This window comes from Hemicordylus capensis, chromosome 1, assembly GCF_027244095.1.
Source record: "Hemicordylus capensis ecotype Gifberg chromosome 1, rHemCap1.1.pri, whole genome shotgun sequence".
Taxonomy (NCBI): domain Eukaryota; kingdom Metazoa; phylum Chordata; class Lepidosauria; order Squamata; family Cordylidae; genus Hemicordylus; species Hemicordylus capensis.
In genome coordinates, this window is record NC_069657.1 from 409,363,410 (window position 1) to 409,386,340 (window position 22,931).

The following is a 22,931-nucleotide window of genomic DNA, read 5'->3' on the forward strand; positions in this document are numbered from 1 at the left end:
TACTGACAAGTATTTTATTTTGTTCATCTCATATCAGGATTGAAAGTGTCATGAGGCAGTTCACCATGCTGAAATAAGTATCACAGTATGCATCAGTATCCTGATGTGCTTTCTCTACCTTATGAAGTTAACGTGCAAAAACTGTTCTTTGGTGAACAGTATGACTAACTGGTGTTCAGAAGACAGTCAAATCAAAAGAGAGGATTATCTTCAACACCAAATATGCGCCTCCCTTATACATGGGAATCCATTAAGTTGTGGAGCTCTCCATATTTGAACTGCTGTATTTAACAATATGGAACATCACTCACAGTATAGCATCAGGTTTAGTGTTATGCAATATACCTTCATAAGAAATATGTAAAGCTTAAAATAGAGGGCAGAATATAATCTATGGTATAAACTTGTTCAACATCAACTTAGGAGACCACTATTTTAGAACTTGCACAGAAATCTTTGTTGCATGAGAACATTAGGAACAAACAAAAAAAGTTCTGCATGCAGCCTTATTTATATGCCTCCGCTCTCCCCAAGGTTCAAAGTCTAACTTGATTAATGGACCTCTCTGCCAGTAAAGCTCCCCTAGGGAAATAGGATTCAATAAACACTTGCCCATCACTGATAAAGAGTAAACTTTTGTTATTTTACATGTCAACTGAACATCCAAGAGATGATTGATGACCCTGTGATCAAAACTAGTTTAGAATCCAGCAGTCCAGGTGCATGAAACCATCATCCACAGACTTAGCTGTATTGCAAGTTGTACATTTTGGCCATTTAAATCCATTGTGGAAGATGCTATTGCTAACTCAATAAAGGTTTATTAATCGTTTTATATTAGTAACCAATAATTCTCCTCACTTTAGCAAATACAGGGACATAAAATTCAGCAGAACTCCCTCCATAGCAGAGCATCCTCTCAAAGAAACACACTTGTTCCCTCACTGGGTTTTTTTAAAAAGACAGTACAGAATATATATTTTTAAAGTGTACACATCTGGCCTAATGTACTTTAACCTTCAGTATTTCCTGTGGAGGACATTCTTTTGCTCAAATTTAAAACAAAACAAAACAGGCTTTCAAATGAAAGCATATAGTCTCTGAGCCACTCTGGAGTGGATCCTGAAAATCCTTAGAAAGCCCACTTTAGACTTTAACAATCTACTTGATGCCACATGCTTCTTCTGTCCAAAATTTGCCAAAATGCAACCGATATTCTCTTGCTGTGAAATATGACTGAAGTATTCATTTTATTTCCAGCTATTCAGTCTGTTTCCATGGCAACATTGCGGGAGTCTTTGGTTACCATGAGTCGCATTAATTGACTGTGGAATTTCTCAATCTTCTTTACATCTTGAGCCTGGTCTGTCCTATAAAGTAGACACTGAAAGAGAGAGGGAGACATTTATCAGTGTTTCTTTCAATCTACCTGCACCCAAGCTTAATATTGGCTTGCATTTTACTAAGCACATGAGTTTTCTTCTCATTTCTGTTTGGTTTATTACATACTGTTTTCCATATTGCACTATAAGGGCCAATTAGAAATTGGACACATTTTTGAGGTCTAACAGCTTTTTGAGGTCTAACACATTTTTTGAGGTCTAACATTGCTTCTATTAGCAATGGTAGCTTAACTATGATTGGCAATATACTTCTGCATATAAGATGCCTGGGACAAACAACAATACCATCACACCCTATTTGAGTTTCCAGAAGCATCTAGTTGGCCATCTCGGAAACAATGCTGAACTAAATGGACCTTTGAGCTCATACAGTAGCACCCTACCTATATATTCTCAGACAATGAGGAGCTGCAATTACCTACTCAGCTGTGATCAGGACACCTCAGCATGTCAAGGGAGATGCAGAGCTACAGACCTACAATGCACAGGAATTGTATCTGCCACAAGGAAAGAAGCTGGAGATGAGGAGTGGGAAGATGTTTTGAGCAAACCACAGGAAGGAAAAGGCTAAGCAGCACATGCACGGTTCCTCCAAAGCTACTACTTAGTTTTTAAAAAGCAATATGTCAGCAGGCTAATCACACAACTATCCCAAGGGCCAAGCAATACTGTTCAATTCAAAGAAATATTTTACTTACAACTACATCATCTGTTACTTTGATGCACAGACTTCCATCACAGTGTCGGTATTTGAGTACCACACGCACCTGAGAAGACACAAACATTATTAAGGGTGAATAAATGACATATGGTTATTTCCACACAGCACCTTCAAAGACAGATAATGCTGAATTCCTTAACCCATCTTTGGAAATAGGTCTACAACAGTTACTAGTCTTTATTAACCCACATACACACACCCCCCTATATTAGTCATTTACATTCAGAGACCTATGCACATTAAAGTGATGCTTTCCTACCTCATAGCAATTCTTACTTGTCACAGGTATCCAAGCAAGCAGTTACTTGCAAGACTGCCTTAATCCAAAAACAAAACAATTTTAAGAGTTCTTTTATTTTGCTCAGAAAGTTCTCTCATTCCCAACTTCCACCAATGCAAAAAATCCAGACTCAAAACTTGGATGTGTTCTGTGCTGCATGATAAACTAGGGCAGAGCTTCCCAACCTTTTTAAAAAAACCAAACACAAGTGTATCTTTCTGTCACAAGTCTTCAGCTCAGGTACCTCATATAGACTGACTGGTAAGAGAGATCATATATACGAGAACAGACAAATTTAAATGTTACAGTTATGAGACAGGCTACTCTAACCACTTGATTACATCCAGACTAAATTACTTAAGAGTAAAGGTAAAGTGTGCCTTCGAGTCGATTTTGACTCCTGGCGCCCACAGAGCCCTGTGGTTTTCTTTTGGTAGAATACAGGAGGGAATTGCCTCCTCTCATGCAGTATGAGATGATGTCTTTCAGCATCTTCCTATATTGCTGCTGCCCAATATAGTACCAGCAGGGATTCAAACTGGCAACCTTTTGCTTGTTAGTCAAGCATTTCCCCACTGCGCCACTTAAGGTGACTTGCTTAGGAGTATTCCCACTGAAATTATAGGACAAAGCCTGTTAGTTAGGCAAAGACGAGTTTCAACACATAGCCAGCAAATCAGGAGTGGGGGAGGACTGTCTTCACTTTCCTTCTTTTCTTTCTGCAGCAGACACATCAACTTCAAGTCAGTGATCCTCAGATGGAGAACAGCATGGCTACAGCATGGAAAGGCAGGAGGGCTACAAGTACCCCCTGGCAGCCCTTCAAGCACCCCTAGGGGTACCAGTCTTCACTGTTGGGAACCCCTGGACTAGGCGTTTAATCGTGAAATCAAGTAGTAGAAGACAGCACATCTCTAGAAAACGCTTAACTGAAGAATTTAGTGGGGTTCTAAGGTATAGCAGCAATAACCATCTATCAATAAGAGTCATATTATGTGCAACAGGAAAGACAACATTTATTTTCAAAGTAATAGTTTGAGGTCAACTGTTTTTACTGTTTTGTTGTAAACGGCCCAGAGACTTGCATTCTGGGTGGTATACAAATGTGTCAAACAAACTCACTTGGCAATATCTTTATGTATACTATATTTTAGGTCCAATATCCAGACTTGCAGGGGTGAAATATTTTATGTATACTATATTTTAGGTCCAATATCCAGACTTGCAGGGGTTTTGTAGTCCAGAAGCTATATTATAATATACTAAAGGGAATGTGCGGTTCAGTATATAACCTTTGCCAGCTATTACTCAAACTGCCTAATGTGACAGGAGGCAGGACAAGCAGAAATATCTCTGCTAATCAATGAATGACCTGCTCCTACACTAAGCTTCTCCAACTGCCATTGGACAGGATTCTGATACTACAGAGAAGGGTCTAGAAGCATTTCTGCTCAGGAAATGGCAGATCAGAAGAAGCAGGAAGTTTCTAGGTCAAGAGGAAACAGTCATGGAGGAAAGAATAAGTAAAGGTGAGACATCAGCATGAAAACTGGCAAGGAAAACTGGACTTCAATGATGTTTCAGATTAACCAACTAAATCTCTGTTTGCCATCTAGTTCAAAATGAATGTTCTTTTGAGCCCTGGGAGAGCGCCCTGAAACACAAATGCCTGGATTTGTATATGTTGTATATTACAAGTAGGGTGATGAATTTGTCTCTTTAATAGTATACAGTTAACACATGGTTCAGTGGTATATGTTGCAAATTTTTTTTAAGCAAATCATTCTGACAATTGTATCACACAGACACATGTGAGATATCCAGCTGTGTACTAAGGCAGGGTACTTTTCCAATGCTGCACTACCTACCAAATCTATAGCTCAATGAGATTTTTAAACCCTTAACATTTTATCTACTACTGCAGGAAAGTTCTGCTCTAGAGAACTAATGTGTGTTCAGCAAAATAAAGTTTGGGTATTACTAGAAGAGCATCTGTCCTTCACATAAAATATGAAACAAGGCTTGAATATCCCAGTCTTAATACATACATCAGATAGTTCACTGCCAAAATCATGGTATAGCCACCCATAAGGTAAACATCTTTTTAAAAGATGTAGAATCCCCACTGTATGTTTCCCAGACTATGGGAAACACCTATATTGGGCAGCAGTGATATAGGAAGATGCTGAAAGGCATAATCTCATACTGCACAGGAAGAGGCAATGGTAAACCCCTCCTGTAGTCTACCAAAGACAAGAAGGCTTTGTGGTGACCAGGAATCAACACTGACTCAAGGCCACACTTTACCTTTTACAGAGGAGTGACACATAATTTTATACTTTAAGTTATACCAAATTACAATTGTGGAAGCTACTCTGATTTCCATATGGTTGCTTCTATTGCTTCTCAGGGGTTATTACCCCAAAAGTTGCAGTAATTGAAGCTTCGGTTCAGATTTAGAGCTATAAGCTACTTTCCCCTATAAAACGAATGAAGCTGTTATATAAAGATATGTTATGCATCATTATGTCTAAGCATTCTCAAACAAGTCAGTTTAAACACATTTGATTAAAAAATGTTATCAACATACTGATCTAGACACAAAGGGAACTTACTTTGAAATAATACTGAGGAGCACAAAGAATTCCTTCTTTCCAGCACACATTAATATAATCAAAGGAATAGTTTCCACAAAAGCCACAGCTGACTTCTCACCTCCAGCTCATTGTTGATGACTAGTAAGCACAGTACCACTTCAACATACAGAGTGGAACTACATACAAAGATACACTTAACTGTTAGGAGTCAGACATTCATGGAGCAGCTTCAGGATGAAGCCATGAACATCACCCCATGCTTTGCTTTGAACTGATGAACCAGACAAAAGGCTCTACGTGTCACAGATGCAGACTTGAGGGAGAAGCCACCCCCCGCTGTCCCCCCCTCCACCCCTCGATACCAGCTTCCCCAGCTCTTTAAGCAAGTCTCTCCTTGGCAGTTTCTCGTGCCGCAAGCAGCTCTCATAGCCCTCCCCACTCCCGAGTACCTTTATAGGATCGGACAAATAGAGCTTCTCGGCAGCGCGGGTGAACTCCTCCCAGGTCTGATAATGCGGCATGGCTGCTTCGCTCTGACGAGAAATGTACAGCTCATCTGTCTGCCAAACAAGCAGCAAGATGGTGGATTAAGGCGGGGTGAATTTAAACAAGGAGCCTTGCCATTGGGTTCACTGGGAAAGCGCACCAATAGCGAGGCGCTTTGTTTGGAAGTCACTTTCTCCTCCTCCTCTTCCTGCTCCAATGGGGAACTGCTTACTATAGAGACGGCGAGCACATGATCGGTTTCCGGAGACTAGCTGCACGGAAAGTTGAGCTCACAGCACCCTTCGATGGTCGGGTAGAGGAAAACCTCAAGCGCAGCCGCAACCCCTGTCTCCAAAGTTACAAAGGCCCTGCGCTTGTGATAGAGAGGCAAGGGCAATCATCATTGGTCATTACTCTGTCCAATCAGAAGGCGATGTGGCAAGCGACTAGTTAGTCATTAGATTCCAACATTCTGCTTTCCTTTCTCATCTTACTAGCTTCTGCTCAATATATTCACATGAGGCTCCTGTCACCCCCCTGCTAACTGAACAAAGAGGCACCTTTTAAAGTGATGATTTTCTTATATTTAGCAGGGGGAGAGCAATCTATCCAACTCCAGCACAACACCCCTCCAGTGGTGTTTCCGTTACATTTCTTTCTAAATTGTGAGCTCTTTGTTTCAAAGAACTGTTCTTTATTTAACATGAACATGTATCTGTTCTTTATCAACTTAATAAAGAACACAGTTTGTTCTATGTTTTCAGCACCCTGGGGTAAGCCAGTCAGTTGGGGACAGGGGACAATCTTACTTAATATTTTTCTGTGTAAATCACTTTGAGAACTTTTGTTGAAAAGCAGTATATAAATATTTGTAGTAGTAATAGTATTATGTATCTTCCCTAACTCTACCCTCAAGCATTTATAAGCCTCTTTGACTTTAATTTAAAGAATAGTGGGATACAAATCTATTAACTAAATTGTAGTTAATCAACTAATTAATATCCATGAACATCAGAGATGCGTTGTGACTTATGTCCTAACTTTGTTATTTCTGTGTTTATAGCATCTGTTAATTTTCCTTCCACTTTCCTTTTGGATGTATTTCACACAGCTTTGAATCTTAGAACAAGGTTGAAGTTGGCATCTTGAAGTCTTGGTGCTCTTGTCTAATCCCATTCTCTAGCAAACTTAATGCAATCAGGACAGGACAGTTCATAAGTTAGAACCCCTCTAACTGAGCAAAAAATGCACCTTTTAAAAACTAGTGGTTCTCTTTATTTAATATGGGTCATTTATTTAGCAACTGGCCCTATCCATCCCCAGAACAGCAACCCTCTAGTGGCTGTAGCTGGTGTCTATCTTGTGTTTCTTTTATAGATTGTCAGCCCTTTGGGGACAGAGAGAAATTTTGTTTGTTTATATCTATTTAAACTGCTCTGGGGACTTCTGTTGAAAAGCAGTGTATACATATTCATCGTATTTGTATTTGTATCAGTGCCTTCAGGGAGATGCCTGAATGCCACAAGAGGGTCCGAAGCTAATGCTTGTGAAAACAGCCAGAAGTCTTACAATTCAGCAGGACTGGTGTCCTTGATATTCCTCATCCATCCAGGCATATCCACATTATGACAAATAAAAGCCCTAAAACAGAGAGAAACAAAATAAAATAGGCTATGGCTGGGGATTCTGGGAGTTGTAGTCCAACAACATCTGGGGGCCCAAGGTTAAGAAACCCTGCCCTAGACACTTGCATATACAAGAAAAAGGAAAGAATGCCAAAACAATAGGGACAGCACAGACAATGCTGAAGTAGTGCAGCATGTGTCAGTATAAAACACAATAATACGGGCAAACAGACACACAAAATCATCACAACACCAGCGTTCAAGACATCAGCCGGCAGAGGGGCCCCCAGATCTAAAACAAAGGATCCAACTGCACAATGTAGGGTGTTACAGAAAATAAAGTCAACTATTATTTCAGCTATGCATGTGCCAAAAGTTAAATATGATTCCATGGGGCAACAAGAAACATACAGTTGTCTACAGATCAAGAATATCACTGGGTGGGAGGAGAATGTATGGCCCCAACACAGTTCATGGCCTGGATGTTGTGGTAGGAAGCAAGCCATATACATGGAAGCATACCTCACACTTTCAGTCCTTCCCCAACAACTAGCCACCCCTACTCTCAGAAGACTGATAGTAGCACTTCAGCACCCACACATACACTAAGTTATCCTCCCACAGTTACAGCTGGTTGATTGATGGCCCTGATGACAGACACATGAGGAAGTGGGGAAACATGGTAACAGGTGAAAGTGAAATTGTGGAAGTAAAAAGGAAGATAGGATCAGTGGCACACCTAGGTCCTAAAACCAGCCCAGACCTGAAAGGCTTCAGAGCCCCGCACCACGAGGACCTCCTTTAATTTTTTAAAATACCTACTACTGCCCCACGGCTGCTCCTGTCTCCAGGGGGCCTCTGAATGTTCGGGGGGGCCTCCCCAGAGCCCCCCACACTACTCAAAGCAGACAAGCAAGTGGCAGTTCCAACTAGCATCCCTCTTCACCTCCACTCGCCTGCCTGTCCTCCTCGCCTCTCCCTCTAGGCAGCAGTCTCATCCACAGCCCGTTTGGAGGAATGGGCAGTGGCTTCCCAGAGCAGCAAGCTGCTGCACGTTCTTGCCCACTTTCCTGGGCAACACGGGCAGGTGCACCCAGACGGACAGACCCACCAGCTGCTGCGCCTGCTGCTACCATGAGGGAGGTCTGCTCAGCTCATCTCCCACCCCCAGCCACACAAATGGCAAATATCGGCGCAGTGGGGGAGTGGTGTAGAGGGCATGGGGCAGCGGTGGGACTCTGGGCAGGCCCCCCAAAACATTTGGAGGCCCCCCCCCCGGAGGCAGGAGGCCATGGACCAGATCCCCAAGGTCCTTGGCTAAGAATGTCTCTGGATAGGATGGACAGAGCAAACTGGGTTGGTGGCTTAGGGAACCAGCAATGTGCATCTTATACGATGTGGTATCAGGAAATGTGTGGCCCTTCCTATTAAGTATGGCTACTATAGTGACCATTGCAAGCCACTCAGTAGGGTGAATTGCCTTTGGCCCTGGAGACTACACTAGATCTTGGCACTGCTTGTCCCCACCTGAGTGGGTACTTAAAATTGACTTCAGAGACCCTGTGTTTGGTCCCATCCTTGCATGATATAGATGAGAATGGACATGAAAAAAGTTTTGGTGGTAGTGTCAAGATTGTAGAATACCCTCCCGCTGGAGATCCACCTGCCCCCATCCCTTATTGTTTTTAGGTGTCCCTTGAAGACCGTTCTGTTTTGGCAGGCTTTATATGGTAGTGTTGTTTTTAGCTGTGACCTGCTGCTTGAAATTGTGTTGATCTGGGTGTATTCTGCAATTATTTTGCTGCTGCTGGCTGCATTTTCTTTGATATTGTTTTGTATTTTGTATGGTGGTTGTATTCTATCCAGTCATATTTTGCAGTTTGTTTGTTTGGACATTTGTCCCAGGGGAGATCCTGTAGTGAGTGTGGGAGAGGAGTCAAAAAGGAAAAGGGTCGGAAAGGAGAAGGAGAAAATGAAGTTGTTGCTGAATAAACCTTTAGTTAAATTTATATAAGATTTCCTTGTGTGTATGAGGGAAGCAGCTATAAAACAAAGGTGTTTTTAATTTTTGCAAGCCATTTTGTTGGTTTTTTAAAATTTTAACTGAAAAGCAGAATAAAAATAATAATAATAAAGAGCACCATCATCATGCACCCTGTATACTGTCTGTGTACAATGTCTGTACACTGAAGTGTTCACAGAGGTTAGTGTATTGGCTTTTCAGATAATAAGAGTTAAACATCTTAGCAACTACAGTGAGGGAAATAAGTATTTGATCCCCTGCTGATTTTGTCCGTTTGCCCTCTGACACAGAAATGACCAGGCTATAATTGGAATGGTAGGTTTATTGTAGCTGTGAGAGACAGAATAACAACAAACAAACCCTCAAAAGCCCAGTGCCCAAAAGTCAGCGATGGATTTGCATTGTAGTGAGGGAAATAAGTATTCGATCCCTTCACAAAAGATGTCTTAGTACTTGGTGGCAAAACCCTTGTTGGCAGTCACAGAGGTCAGATGTTTCTTGTAGTTGGCCACCAGGTTTGCACACAACCCAGGAGGGATGTTGTCCCACTCCTCTTTGCAGATCCTCTCCAAGTCAGAAAGGTTTCGAGGCTGATGTTTGGCAACCCGAACCTTCAGCTCCCTCCACAGATTTTCTATGGGATTAAGGTCTGGAGACTGGCTGGGCCACTCCAGGACCTTCAGGTGCTTCTTCTTGAGCCACTCCTTTGTTGCCTTGGCTGTGTGTTTTGGGTCATTGTCATGCTGGGATACCCATCCACGACCCATTCTCAATGCCCTGGCTGAGGGAAGGAGGTGCTCACCCAAGATCTGACGGTACATGGTCCCGTCTATCGTCCCTTCAATGCGGTGAAGGTGTCCTGTTCCCTTAGCAGAAAAACACCCCCAAAGCATAATGTGTCCACCTCCATGTTTGACGGTGGGGATGGTGTTCTTGGGCTCATAGGCAGCATTCCTCCTCCTCCACACACGGTGAGTTGAGCTGATGCCAAAGAGCTCAATTTTGGTCTCATCTGACCACAACACTTTCGCCCAGTTTTCCTCTGGATCATTCAGATGTGCATTGGCAAACTGCAGACGGGCCTGTACATGTGCTGCCTTGAGCAGGGGGACCTTGCGGGCACTGCAAGATTTCAGTCCTTCACGGCGTAGTGTGTTACCAATTGTTTTCTTGGTGACTATGGTTCCAGCTGCCCTGAGATCATTGATAAGTTCCCCCCATGTAGTTCTGGGCTGCTTTGTCACCATTCTCATGATCATTGCAACTCCACGAGGTGAGATCTTGCATGGAGCCCCAGAGCGAGGGAGATTGACAGTTATTTTGTGTTTCTTCCATTTGCGAGTTATCGTGCCAACTGTAGTCACCTTCTCACCAAGCTGCTTGGCGATAGTCTTGTAGCCCAGTCCAGCCTTGTGCAGGTCTACAACCTTGTCCCTGACATCCTTCGACAGCTCTTTGGTCTTGGGCATGGTGGTGAGTTTGGAAGCTGAGTGATTGCTTGCTTCTATGGACAGGTGTCTTTTATACAGGTACTGTAACAAGCTGGGATTAGGAGCACTCCCTTACAGAGGGTGTTCCTCATCTCAGCTCGTTACCTGCATATAGTGAAAAGACACCTGGGAGCCTGAAATCTTGCTGGTTGATAGGGGATCAAATACTTATTTCCCTCACTACAATGCAAATCCGTCACTTGACTTTTGGGCAGTGGGCTTTTGAGGGTTTGTTTGTTGTTGTTCTGTCTCTCACAGCTACAATAAACCTACCATTCCAATTATAGTGTGGTTATTTCTGTGTCAGAGGGCAAATGGACAAAATCAGCAGGGGATCAAATACTTATTTCCCTCACTGTATATTGACAAATAGGGCCTTGGTGAAGGCTTGGAGAAGTTGACAGGCTTGTATGAAGTGGGGAGAGATGGGGGGCAAGGGAAGATGGACATTTTAGGAAGATGGAGACACAATCTGATGGGAAGATATTTTACTCTTTTGTGGCTCAGTCTATTAAAATTAGTAAACACAGACAAAATTACTGTGTAGGCTTGTGGAAAAGAAATTGAGTTTGTTTGTTTTTTAAATGACTCCACTTCAAGGTTTCCCAGGCTGGAAGACCCCTCATTAAACAAGTACATGACTATCTATAGAGGAGAAATGCCTTTTTCTCTAAAAGCAAGTGGTTTAAAATTACTGGTTCTCTTCTGCTGAGAGGTGCCCCAGATCCAGACCCAGCTGCAGCTATTTCAAAGGCTTTACTCCAAGGGGATACTGTGGCTTCTTGCTGAAGGTGAAATGAAATTGCTGGTTTTAGCAAGAGGCTGGAGGTTAGACAATTATAGAAATCCTACAACTCCTTTATTTCCTAAATTCAGTTAAAGTTGATTAAAATTCATTTAGAGAAATAGCAAGAAAATATTTAGGTGTTCAGATTTTTAAAAAATCATGGATGCATAAATGTGTGGTTGTTGTCCCATTATTTCAAACACAGAAAGGATTCTCCCTTGTTTCTGTCCATGTTTTAAAAACTTATATAATTGCCATCATATATCAAGCAAAAATAGCAGCCTTCTATTATCTGCCTTTGGGGGATGCACTTAAAACCCAGAAGTTCCTGATCTGAATCACAATGCAAGCTGCTGTTTTAGATTAGCTCAAATGTACAAGCCTCAGTGGTGGATGGCCAAGTAAACAAGTAGCAAAGCAGCCCACAGAATAGGTCAGTGAATGAGAAGTTGAATTATGCAGAGCATAATCTCTGGGTTATACTAGCAACGAAATAAGAAAATGTAAGCTGTGGATTTATTGGCCACAAAAGGATGGGATGTGAGTCAACAGGAAAGGCAAATTGTAGGGGATGGTGTGTTATGTTGTTGCTTCCAGCCTACAAAGCAGGGTAGTATTATTACTCTGGTGTTGGCTGGGTAAAAAGGTATTGCAGTGAACTGTGTCACTGATTATGCATAATAGATTGGCTATGTGGGTCAGTTGGTATGGGGCTGAGTATTTTACTAACAAAATAAAAGGAGGTGCTCTGCTGTGACACTTTTAGTGGGTTCTTTGCGGACAAAATCTCCTGTATTCGGGCTGATTTGGACTCCACTATTTCTGCAAGGTCTATGAAGTAGGTGTCCAGCAATCCCTTTTGCAGTGTTAAGTTGGATCAGTTTCAATCTGTGACTCCTGAGAATGTGGACAGGCTGCTTGGGGTGGTGCAGACTACCACTTGTTCTCTGGACCCTTGCCTGACTTGGCTTCTTCGATCTAGCAGGGAGATTGTTGGAGGTGGCCTAGTTAATATAATAAGTGCATCGCTGGGGGAGAGGGACGGTGCCTCCATGTTTGAAGGAGGCAATAGTTAGACTTCTTCTTAAGAAGCCTTCCCTGGATCCCTCCGCAATGGATAGTTATAGGCCAATCTCCAGTCTCCCTTGGTTTGGCAAGGTGATCGAGAGGGTGGTTTCCTCCAGGTGGTCTTGGAGGAAACTGATTATCTAGACCCATTTCAAACTGGCTTTAGAACGGGCTATGGTGTTGAGTCTGCATTGATCAGCCTGATGGATGACCTTTACCGGGGAATTGGCAGAGGGAGTATGATTGTTGGTTCTCTTGGATCTCTCGGTGGCATTTGAGACCATCAACCATGGTATCCTTCTGGGTTGCCTGGTGGAACTGGGGATAGGAGGCACTGCTTTGCAGTGGTTCCACCTCTATCTCTCAGGTAGATCCCAGATGGTGGAGTTTGGTGACAGTTGCTTCTCAAAACAGGAGCTGTTATATGGAGTTCCCCAGGGCTCCATTCTGTCACCAATGCTTTTTAATATCTACATGAAACCGCTGGGTGAGGTCATCAGGAGATCTGGTGCTGGTTGTTATCAGTATGACACCCAAATCTATTTTTCCTTTTCATCTTCATCATCAGGAAATGGTGTTCATTCCAGGCAGTAATGGGCTGGATGAGGGATAACAAGTTGAAGCTGAGTCCAAGCAAGATGGAGGTGCTCATTGTAGGGGCTCAGAATCTGAGGGATGAGTTAGATCTCTCTGTGTTGGATGGGGTTACACTCCTCCAGAAGGAGCAGGTACGCAGCTTGGGAGTACTACTGGACCCAGGCCTCACCCTGGTAGCTCAGATGGAGGCCATGGCCAGGAGTGCTTTCTATCAGCTTTGGCTGATTCGACAGCTGTGTCCATTCCTTGAAGAGGATGACCTCAGAACAGTGGTGCACCAACTGGTAACCTCCCAGTTCAATGCCCTCTACGTGGGGCTGCCTTTGTACATAGTTCAGAAACTTCAGTTAGTTCAAAATGTGGCAGCCAGACTGGTCTCCGGGGCAACTCAGAGAGACCATATTATGTCTCTTTTGAAACAGCTACACTGGCTGCCGATATGTTTCCGAACAGTTTACCTTAGAGAGCACCTTTTTCTGTATGAGCCCCACTGCACATTAAGGTCATCTGAGGAGGTCCGTCTTGAGTTACCACTGGTACATCTGGTGGCGAATCAGAGGCAGGCCTTCTCTGTAGCTGCTCCTAGACTGTGGAATGCACTCCCTGCAGAAATCTGCAATTTGAACTCTTTATTGGCTTTTAGGAGAGCCCTTAAAACCGATCTGTTTGGCCTGACCTTCCTGGGTTTTTAAATTGTTGTAAAGAGTTTTAATGTACCTGGTTTTTCAGGGTTTTAAAACTGTTTTTATTGTTTAACTGTTGTTTTATGGTATTTTAAAATCTTTGTTTTAATTGTTGATTGATTTTAACTGTTTTGTTTTATTTGTAAAGCGCCCTGAGCCATTTTGGAAGGGCAGTTTAAAAATTGAATGGATGGATGGATGGATGAATGAATACTCTATAATAAAAGCCTTTGGTGTAATCCCGTGTCTCCCTGCCCATGTCTTTCTCGGCTGTTCTGGGCATGCGCAGAGCGCATGCCCAGAACGTCCAAGAAAGATATGGCCGCAGAGACACGGCGGCCATGTTACGGCCGCAGAGACACGGCTGCCACGCCAAGGAGACCGTGCCCGCTGATGGCGGGGGCCGCAGCAGAAGGACTGGGCCTGCTGGCGGTGGCGGGGGGCGGTGGTGGTCTACTAGCGCCCGTTAATCTAACGGGCTTAAAATTACTAGTGAATGAATAAAATAGTAAGTCACTATTAAGTAGGGATGTGCACGGAAATCTTCAGCACTGGCGGGGGTAGAGCTTTAAGGGCAGGGGAGGGTGTACTTACCCCTCCCACCGCATTTCCCCTGCCGGCGCATTGTTTTTTTTAAGCCCCTCAGGGCGGCAGCATTCCTCCCTGCCGCCCCATTTTCCCCGTCGGCTAGAAGTGGCTGGAAGTCGCGAGTGCGCGTGCACCCATCGTGCGTGCGTGCACACAACAGGTGCATGCGGACTTGCCACTTCTGGCCGACGGGGAAAATGGGGCGGCAGGGAGGAACGCTGCCGCCCCGAGGGGCTTAAAAAACAATGTGCCGGCGGGGGAAATGCGGCGGGAGGGGTGAGTACACTCTCCCCCACCCTTAAAGCGCTACCCCTGCCAACGCCGAAACTGCCCCCAGCGCCAAAACATTTCAGAGGCCTTCATAATGGCCTCCGAAATGTTTCGGGCACATGCCTACTATTAAGCAATCTGTAGAGACATATCTTTGGGCCAGTTCACACAATTAAAAGAATTTGTGGTAACTGTTAAAGCCTAGGTTTCCGTGGCACATATGCTCCCGATTTCCAGGCATGTGAACCCAGGAAAAATTGGCGATTTGGGGTTGGCACCATGCCAACCCAGCATCTACCTGGGATTATGAATCTTAGATCTGAACTCCTGCTGTCAGTCCCAGGGAAATGTCAAGTTGGTCTGGTACCAAATTGACATTGCCAATTTCTCCCGGGTTCACCAGAAATCAAGAGTGTACACTGCAAGAATGTAAGATTTAACGGTTACCGGAGATTCTTTAATTTCATTCAGACATTATAAAATCATCCCGCTGTGGCCATATACAGTGGGGTGAAGGGAAGTACCACCCCCACCACATCAATCAGCAGCACACCTGTTGTATCTTATCCAGTAATCTTTTATGCTTTGTTTAGAAGTTTGTCCCAGTGAGGATACTGTAAAGAGTTGGGGGGGGGGGTTGGAGTCAGAAAGGAAAAGAGGGAAAGAAGGAGAAAACTGAGTTGTTTCTGAATAAACTTATTTAAGTCAATATAAGAGTACTTTGTGTTTGTGAGGGAAGCAGTTATAAAACAGTGCCCCACCACTCACACTCACAGTGGTGCTTGTCAGAAGAGGGGAAAGCTCTAATTGTGATGGTGGGCACTTGCATGATTGCAAGACAGAATCAATCCAACCTTGCAATCACAGAAACTCCCATCATGCTTAGGGCTCTTCCTGCTTCAGACAAGCGCACTGTAAGCATGAGTGGTGGGGTACGAGGGTGATTGATGTAGTGGGGGTGGGACTTCCAGGCTTTTCCTACATATTAGATGTAATTGCATGCAATGGTGCCCTAATGGCTTTTGTGTTGTTGCTGCATAAAAAGCTGTTTTGGATCGGGGTAATTAGGAGTGAAGAAGTTGTGTGTGTGAGCGGTTTTCCCCTCTCCATGGCCATATTGCATCTACAAGCGCACGTCCAGCAGAGTTGTTCAGGGTTGTAAGAAGGCTAGTACATGCCCCTCCTCCCTTGAATCAGAATTTGGAGCCATCAATTACCCACTGTGACTTTTTAATGAGTTCTTTGTAGATAAAATGACTCGTATTCGGGCCAACTTAGACTCCGGCTACACAATTACTGCAGTGTCTGATGCAGAGGTATCCAGTGACTCCTCTTATGTGGTTAGGCTGGATAAGTTTCAGTTTGTGACTCCTGAGGATGTGGACAAACTGCTTGGAACGGTGTGACCTATCACCTGTTCTTTTGATCCTTGTACGGCATGGCTTATACAATCTGGCAGGGGAGTTGTTGTAGAAGGCCTGGTAGATATTATAAATGCTTGTCTGAGGGAGGGCAGGATGCCTCCTTGCCTTAAAGAGGCAATCATTAGATCTCTTCTGAAGAAGCCTGCATTGGATCCCTCAGTGTTGTGCAACTATAGGCCTGTCCCCATTCTTCCATGGCTGGGCAAGGTAATTGAGAGGGAGTGTCATGGGCATACTGGAAGACTCTGAGGACGAGTTGGAGATAGAGACGGAGCTGACAGCAGAAGAGGGTGTGCAAAGACCAGAGGTGGCAAAAGAGAGTGGGTCTGAAGCACAGGGAGTTGAAGATGAGTTACAGCCGAGTGAGGCAGCTCTTGTGGAGGAGGCGCGACCAGTCTCGGCTGTGGAGAGGCGCCGATCCAAGAGACAGCAAGAGCTAAGAAGACGCATGCGTATAACAACAGGCAAAGCTGCTGACTCAGCAGCTGTTAATTAACAGCACCAGGGGGCTCAGCCTATTTAAGATGCCTGTAACATGCATTCCCTGCTGATAGCAACAACAGCTTCTTGCGTGCTAATTGGCTGTGTTCCTGTATTGTCTTGACTGTGTTTGGACCCTGGACTGTGTTGACCTTTAGAAGTACAAAGTTGGCATTAGAAGTACAAGTAAAATATATATAATAGACATATCTATACTGATGAATTAAGTGGTTTAATAGTCTGAATATATCCCTGGAGAGAGATATCCCTGGAGATTGTTGTTCTGTGCACTAGGCCTAGAATCTCTAATGCTCAGAACCTTTACTGAACTGTAATTCCCAAGATTTTCTGGGAAATAATGACCACTAGACAGGTATAAAACTTTTATACCCTACAACTATATGTTTGTAGTGTAAATATGTTCCATTTATTTGATGTGCGCTCTGAGCCTATGTGTGCTTACTTGGAAGTAATTCTCACTGTGTTCAGTATGGCTTAGGGTTGCTGTCCCACATTGGTACCTTACTGTCATAAAGAATTTAGGTGTCTGCTTTGCTCTCTTTCTCATTCTTATCAGGTTCATTATTTGGATGCAGATTCAGAGGTGCTGAATATTTATAACTGGGGCAACATGTCTATCATGGGCTGAAGGCCAAGCCTCTCTAATCAAGGGAGAGAAAGAGAAATGCAATTGAAGTCAATGTCATCACCTTGTTCATTTGTCTTGCTGTTTCTCTAAACTGATCTTCAGTTCAAACTCCAATCAGGAGTCAGGAAGGGGAGAGGTGAGACTGGAGGGTGAGTCATGTGTTGACGCAGGCTGCTTTGTCTCCCTTTGGAATATAGCCAGAGACGTCCCTCTCCCACAGTGGGTCTATTTTCTCTTAGCCCTAGTGCTGCAACGGCTCCTAGCTGGCTATGGGCTGTCTCTTCATTCTTCCTTCTCCTCCTTTCTCCTGCCAAAGCAGACACAGTAGCTGCCTCCTGGGGCTGTGCGGATACAGATTCACTGAGAGTCCATTGCCTCCTCATTAGATCTGACTGTGGGGAGGGGCTGCAGTCTAAAGAGAGATGAGGTCGGCTATACTCAAATGGTCCATGCAGAGTGCCCCCACTTTCACTTGAGTGTGAACTACAGGTTAGGTATTGTAACTCTCTGGCTGGCATTTCGGTTCTTGCTTCCTAGCCCTGAGCAGCCAGACCCTTGCCCTTACGAGGAGGAAAGATATTATTTTTCCTAAGTCTGAATGTGTCTACATTTCAGTTAATTAGCTGTTTATTATTTAAATAGATGTCTCAGGGGAGGGAGTTATCAGCTTTCACTGAGTATCATGGGACATAGTGTTTTGCCAAATTACTTGCAGATTCTCAAAAAATGGAATGAGATTCTGAGTGTAGAGAGCAATATTACTCCCCTAGCAGACAACAAGCTAGGTTGTGATTTCTCAGTAATGGAACACAAATGCTGTGCAGCATGCTTTGTATTGCCTGACTTTCTTAGGACTTTGAGGGACTGGTTTCCAGTGAATTTCTAAAAATGTTTAAGTTGCATCTAGATGTCACACTAACTCCTTATACTTCCTAGACCTGGACGATGTACTCCCTGATCCCAAACACATGGAGGCTGGTTATGATTAATCCACAATTATTATGATTATTGGAATTCTGCACATGGTCAGAGGTTTTATTGTTTACATTTTTATCACAGTTTTCCTCCAAGGAGCTCAGCAGGGCAGAACTAACATTAGGCAACTGTATTCAGTGAACATAGGCCACCCAATGGGCCCATGGCTGGTGGGGGGGGCACCCATTGGGTTTGAGGCCAGGGCTGCACACTGCGCCTGCCTCCGTGATTTCCCTCTTGTGTCTCTATTTCCTTTTTAAAGCTATCTAGGTTAGAGACTATCACCACAACGTTGAACAAATTCAAGAACATATACCACGTGGTATAACTAAATTACTAATGAAAAGTGCCGGTCTTCTCACATGAAAGCTGTTCTCTCTACCCATGTAGAGCAAGGGTTCTCAGACATGGGTCCCTAGATGTTTTGGACTATACCTTCCATCACCTCCAGTCACAATGAGAGTTGAATTCCAACAACTTCAAATTTGAGAACCCCTATGTGCGGAATAGTAGTAGTTCTACTATTATTTATATACTTCTTTTCGACAAGTTGATTTTCTTCGTCGCAGGGATGGGGAGGAAAGCATGGCACTCTGCAAATGTTTCAAGATGCTTTTTCTTTATTAGTGCTTCATAAATCCTGGTGCGGAGAAGCAAAGAGTGTTTAAAAACTGCAGCCCCAACCAATTCAAAAAAACATCACCTGCCGCTGCCTACAGTAGGCTTGTGCTTAGTCCTTATGAAAGCCAAACTTATGAATCTGAGACTTAGCATTAAACCCACAAAACAAACTACTGAGACAAACAAGGGCGGGGGGGGGGACCCATTAAAACATTACATTTTTTAATCTATGCCTGCATCCATTTCATTAGTAAGTGAATAGGGACCGCCTACAGCCACCTAATGATGCAGCGGGGAAATGACTCGATTAGCAAGCCAGAGGTTGCCAGTTTGAATCCCCACTGGTATGTTTCCCAGACTATGGGAAACACCTATATCCGGTAGCAATGATATAGGAAGATGCTGAAAGGCATCATCTCATACTGCATGCGAGATGGCAATGGTAAACCCCTCCTACCAAAGACAACAACAGGGCTCTGTGGTAGCCAGGAGTCGACACCGACTCGATGGCACACTTTACCTTTACAGCTCAGTTACTGCCTTAAAGCGGAGCAACACATTTTTCTCCTGTGACTTTTGTCTTCGGATAACGTGACGGTACCACTGTCGTCTAGTTTCTGATGCAGTGGCTCTCAGGAGGTAGAGACAACGCATTAGAGTGTAACCCGATATCCGGGGTAAAAAAAATCCACTATTTGTGTCAATTTTGGGGGACAACTTCAAGTTCGCAGTAAAGCCTCATCTTGAAGCCAAGATGAGTCCTCTGATGAAGAACCAACAGCAGGCCAGTAAGTTGGGAGGGTGCAAGCAAAGAGTGAGTTGTTACCAGGCAGTGGACCCCCTGCTCCCTCAAGGCCCAGGGGCATTTGTCTGACCGTGCTCAATTATAGCTTTGCCCCTGGGTCCAGGGTAACTGAAGGACCACCTTTCTCTGTAGGAGGATGCTCTCACCCTCTGAAATAATCAAGTTTCATGTCCCACCACTCTCAGAGGAGAGCCTGGTGAATACTCGGAGCAGGGCCTTTGCGGTGACTATGCCAGGTAAGGTTATGAAACTCCCTACCCTAGGAGGTCTGCCTGGCCACATCCTTTTCCATCTGTCTTTAGAAAGTTGGCCAGGACACTGTCTTTTGCTGGGCATTTGACATAGGCTGACCATCCTCATGGAATGTCATTTTTTCAGTCTAGAATGTTGTTTCTCTTTTGGGTTTTGCTGCCCTAATTATTGTTGCTGCTGCTTCCCACCCCCACTCCCTCATAGTTTTTGTTCTTTTTTGAGTAGCTGATTCTATATTTCTATTTGCACTATTTTATTCTGTTTAATATTGTGAGCCACCTTGGATGCCCTTTTGCATCCAGGGATTGGATAGTGTGCATAGCCTTTATGCATAACCTTTCTGTTTCATATTACCCTCTCTGAGCATTTTGGGATATTATTATTGTGGGAACATTCTCATCCCTTTGTGCTTTTACTCAATCTGTAACTTTTCTATGTTTTTTCTCATGAGTCCTTGAGCTATATTTATTTCTGCACTACAACCTGAAATAATTTCTTTAAATTCTTGGCTTTTGTGCCATGAGAACCTGTGAGGTAATGTTGTAAGCACAACTGTAGCGGTGCTGGTCTCCTGTGGTTTTTTCCTTGGGCCTTCTTCCACCAAACAACAACCAGCAGAAACATGGTTAATTGTCTCCCTTTTGACTAGCTTTTACGTGCACTGCCATTGCAGCTTCTGCTCTGTAATAATCACATTCTTGCACCTGGAATCCACATGGCTTTGTTTCATGCACAGGGCCTTCTCCATTTAAAATAGGGCTGCAGAACTTTGGCCTTCCAGTTGTTTTAGGACTACAGCTCCCATCATTCTCAGCCACAGTGGCCAGTAGTCAGGGATTATGGGTTGTAGTCCAACATCTGCAGGAGGGCCAAAGTTGTGCAGTCCTAATTTAAAAGAAATGCAGGGAAGACAGGGATAGGAAAACACATTTGCATTGCTCCTTAAGATAATCTCATGAGCATTTCTGCAACTCTTGAGGGAATAAGTGCTATTGGTGATTCTGGTGATCAGAGCTGCACAACCTTGGCCCTCCAACTGCTGTTGGACTACTGTTCTGATCATCCCTGGCTATTGGCCATTGTGGCTGGGGGGTGATGGGACTTGTAGTCCAATAAATAGCTGGAAGGCCGAAGTTGTGCAGCCTTGCTTAGATGCTCCTATATTCTCAGAACATTTCTGCATGGTCACTTAAGTGTGCTTCAGCCACATGTTATCCTTTGTCAACGTTCTTATTCTGGAACTTGGATTCCTTTTCATAGTGATTTGATCATGCCGTGCATGTGGTTCCTACTTTTGTGCATGAGCACTGCTTGTGGTGCTGCTTATGACCATGTCCTTGTGTTTCTTTTGCTGTCTTTCTCCCAGCCCTTCTCATGCTGGTGTGGCATGATTTCTCACTCTTGTAAGGATTCTTCTCTGCAGGTCTGTCCAATATTCTGGTGTTGTAATGGATGTCTGGGAAGCTGGGAAGGGCAGATTCTGTGATTTTGTCCCTCTGTCCCATATTTGGTTTCTTTGGCGTAATTCTTTGGGGTAGGTTGGGCTTTTCCTATTTCTTTGAGTTCCTGATTCCTTTTCCTAGGCTATATTTGTATAGAGGGGGTGTTGGTTGACATTTGGCAACTATGGTCATGGAGTGTTTGACTTTGTTTCATATGGAGGTGTGATGATCATATTTTCTCTCTCATACATTAATATACCACCTCAACTCACATCTCTAGGCGGTTTACATCCAAAAGCATGGTGCACTACCACAAGGCAGGGCAGCCATCTGTCAGGGAAGCTATTGCAGTTCCATGCACTGAGCGAGGGGTTGGATTAGAAGACCTTCAAGGTCTCTTCCAACTACAAATTCCCATGATTCTATAAGGCCAGTGATAAGTGTGTCAGCAGGGGCGTAGCTATAATTGAGCGAAAGGGTTCAAAGAACACGGGCCCCCAGCTCCTGAGGGCCCTCCAGCTCCATCCATCCCTATTTTCTTCATTATCTTCCTCACTCTGGGGGGCCACCGGAGAGAGGGATGAACACGGGCCCCCTCTCCCCTAGCTACGCCCCTGTGTGTCAGCATCAGGCAATACCGGCATGCTGTGCAGTCAACTTCAGGGCGCATGTGCGCCCACCATTTCCCCAACCAGCTCATCCAACGGTAAGCAGCTGGATGGGCATTTTCCCTTCCTTGTTCACTCAAGAAAGAGTCCATTCAGCCACTTATCTTCTGTTCCTGTTGTTCCTACTCATTCAGTCACATAAGCTGACTGGGAAGTGGGCAGTCAGGAGGAGGGGGCAACAGGTAAAGGCCCCTCGGCGGTACCTCTACTCAAGGCAGGGAGAGTGGGGGCTGGCGTGGCTTATGTTCTTAGAGCACATCCGCTCAATTGCAGTTATGCCCCGATACCTACTAACTGCCATTTCCCCACCATCCTAGCACACTACTTCTTACACTACTTTGTGTACCTGTGAGATTTGCACAAATGCAGCAGTTGCACAATGTTCTTGCACTGGAGCAGTTGGGAAACACTGAAGCTACACTGATGCAATAATGTGATTGTTCTGCTGACACAGGAGCATCTGGGCATACTGTAATCCTAATCATTTGCTCCCTCTTTGAAAGTGGATGGGATTGCTCTCTGTACAGGAAAGTTGTAATGGCATGAAGAAGCGGAAGGGGGGAAGAAATAGCTACCTCCTGCTGAAAGTCAGTGAACACAAGTGGGGTTTTGTGTCTTTAAATTTTTCTTTTTTAACTTCTTGTTGCAGAAAAATTAAATATTCAAAGCCTAGGGTAGAAAGCATATGTGAAGAGAAGCCTTCACAAAACTCATGCATTAAGTATGTGGGAGGGGATTCCCTCTATCTGAATATGCATTTCAGATCTTGGCAATCTACTGAGTAAAATTGTTTTTTTCCATGCTAGAGAGTATTTTTATCTTTAAAAAAAGAAAAAAAGAAAAGGGGAAGAAAAAACCTCATCCAAGATGCTAATGGAAATTGGTTCTAGCTTTTAAAATATAGGCTTGGTCTTCTCAGATGTTCCGAATACTTGCAGAAACCTGACACCCACACATTTAGGAACAAATGTTTCTAGCCTATGTTCAGTCTTCAGTT

The 22,931-nt window shown here is 44.0% G+C and overlaps 1 protein-coding gene across 1 annotated transcript; it reads right to left on the reverse strand.

The window, feature by feature from the left end:
- SRP9 (signal recognition particle 9) lies at positions 1-5,690 on the reverse strand. The gene is made up of 3 exons (XM_053307772.1): positions 5,451-5,690; positions 2,102-2,170; positions 1-1,384 (listed from the first exon to the last, which is right to left on the reverse strand). Exons 1-3 carry the CDS (start codon positions 5,520-5,522, stop codon positions 1,265-1,267), a joined length of 261 nt encoding a protein of 86 aa, XP_053163747.1. The 5' UTR covers positions 5,523-5,690; the 3' UTR covers positions 1-1,264.
- Between the last annotated feature and the right edge of the window lie 17,241 nt (positions 5,691-22,931).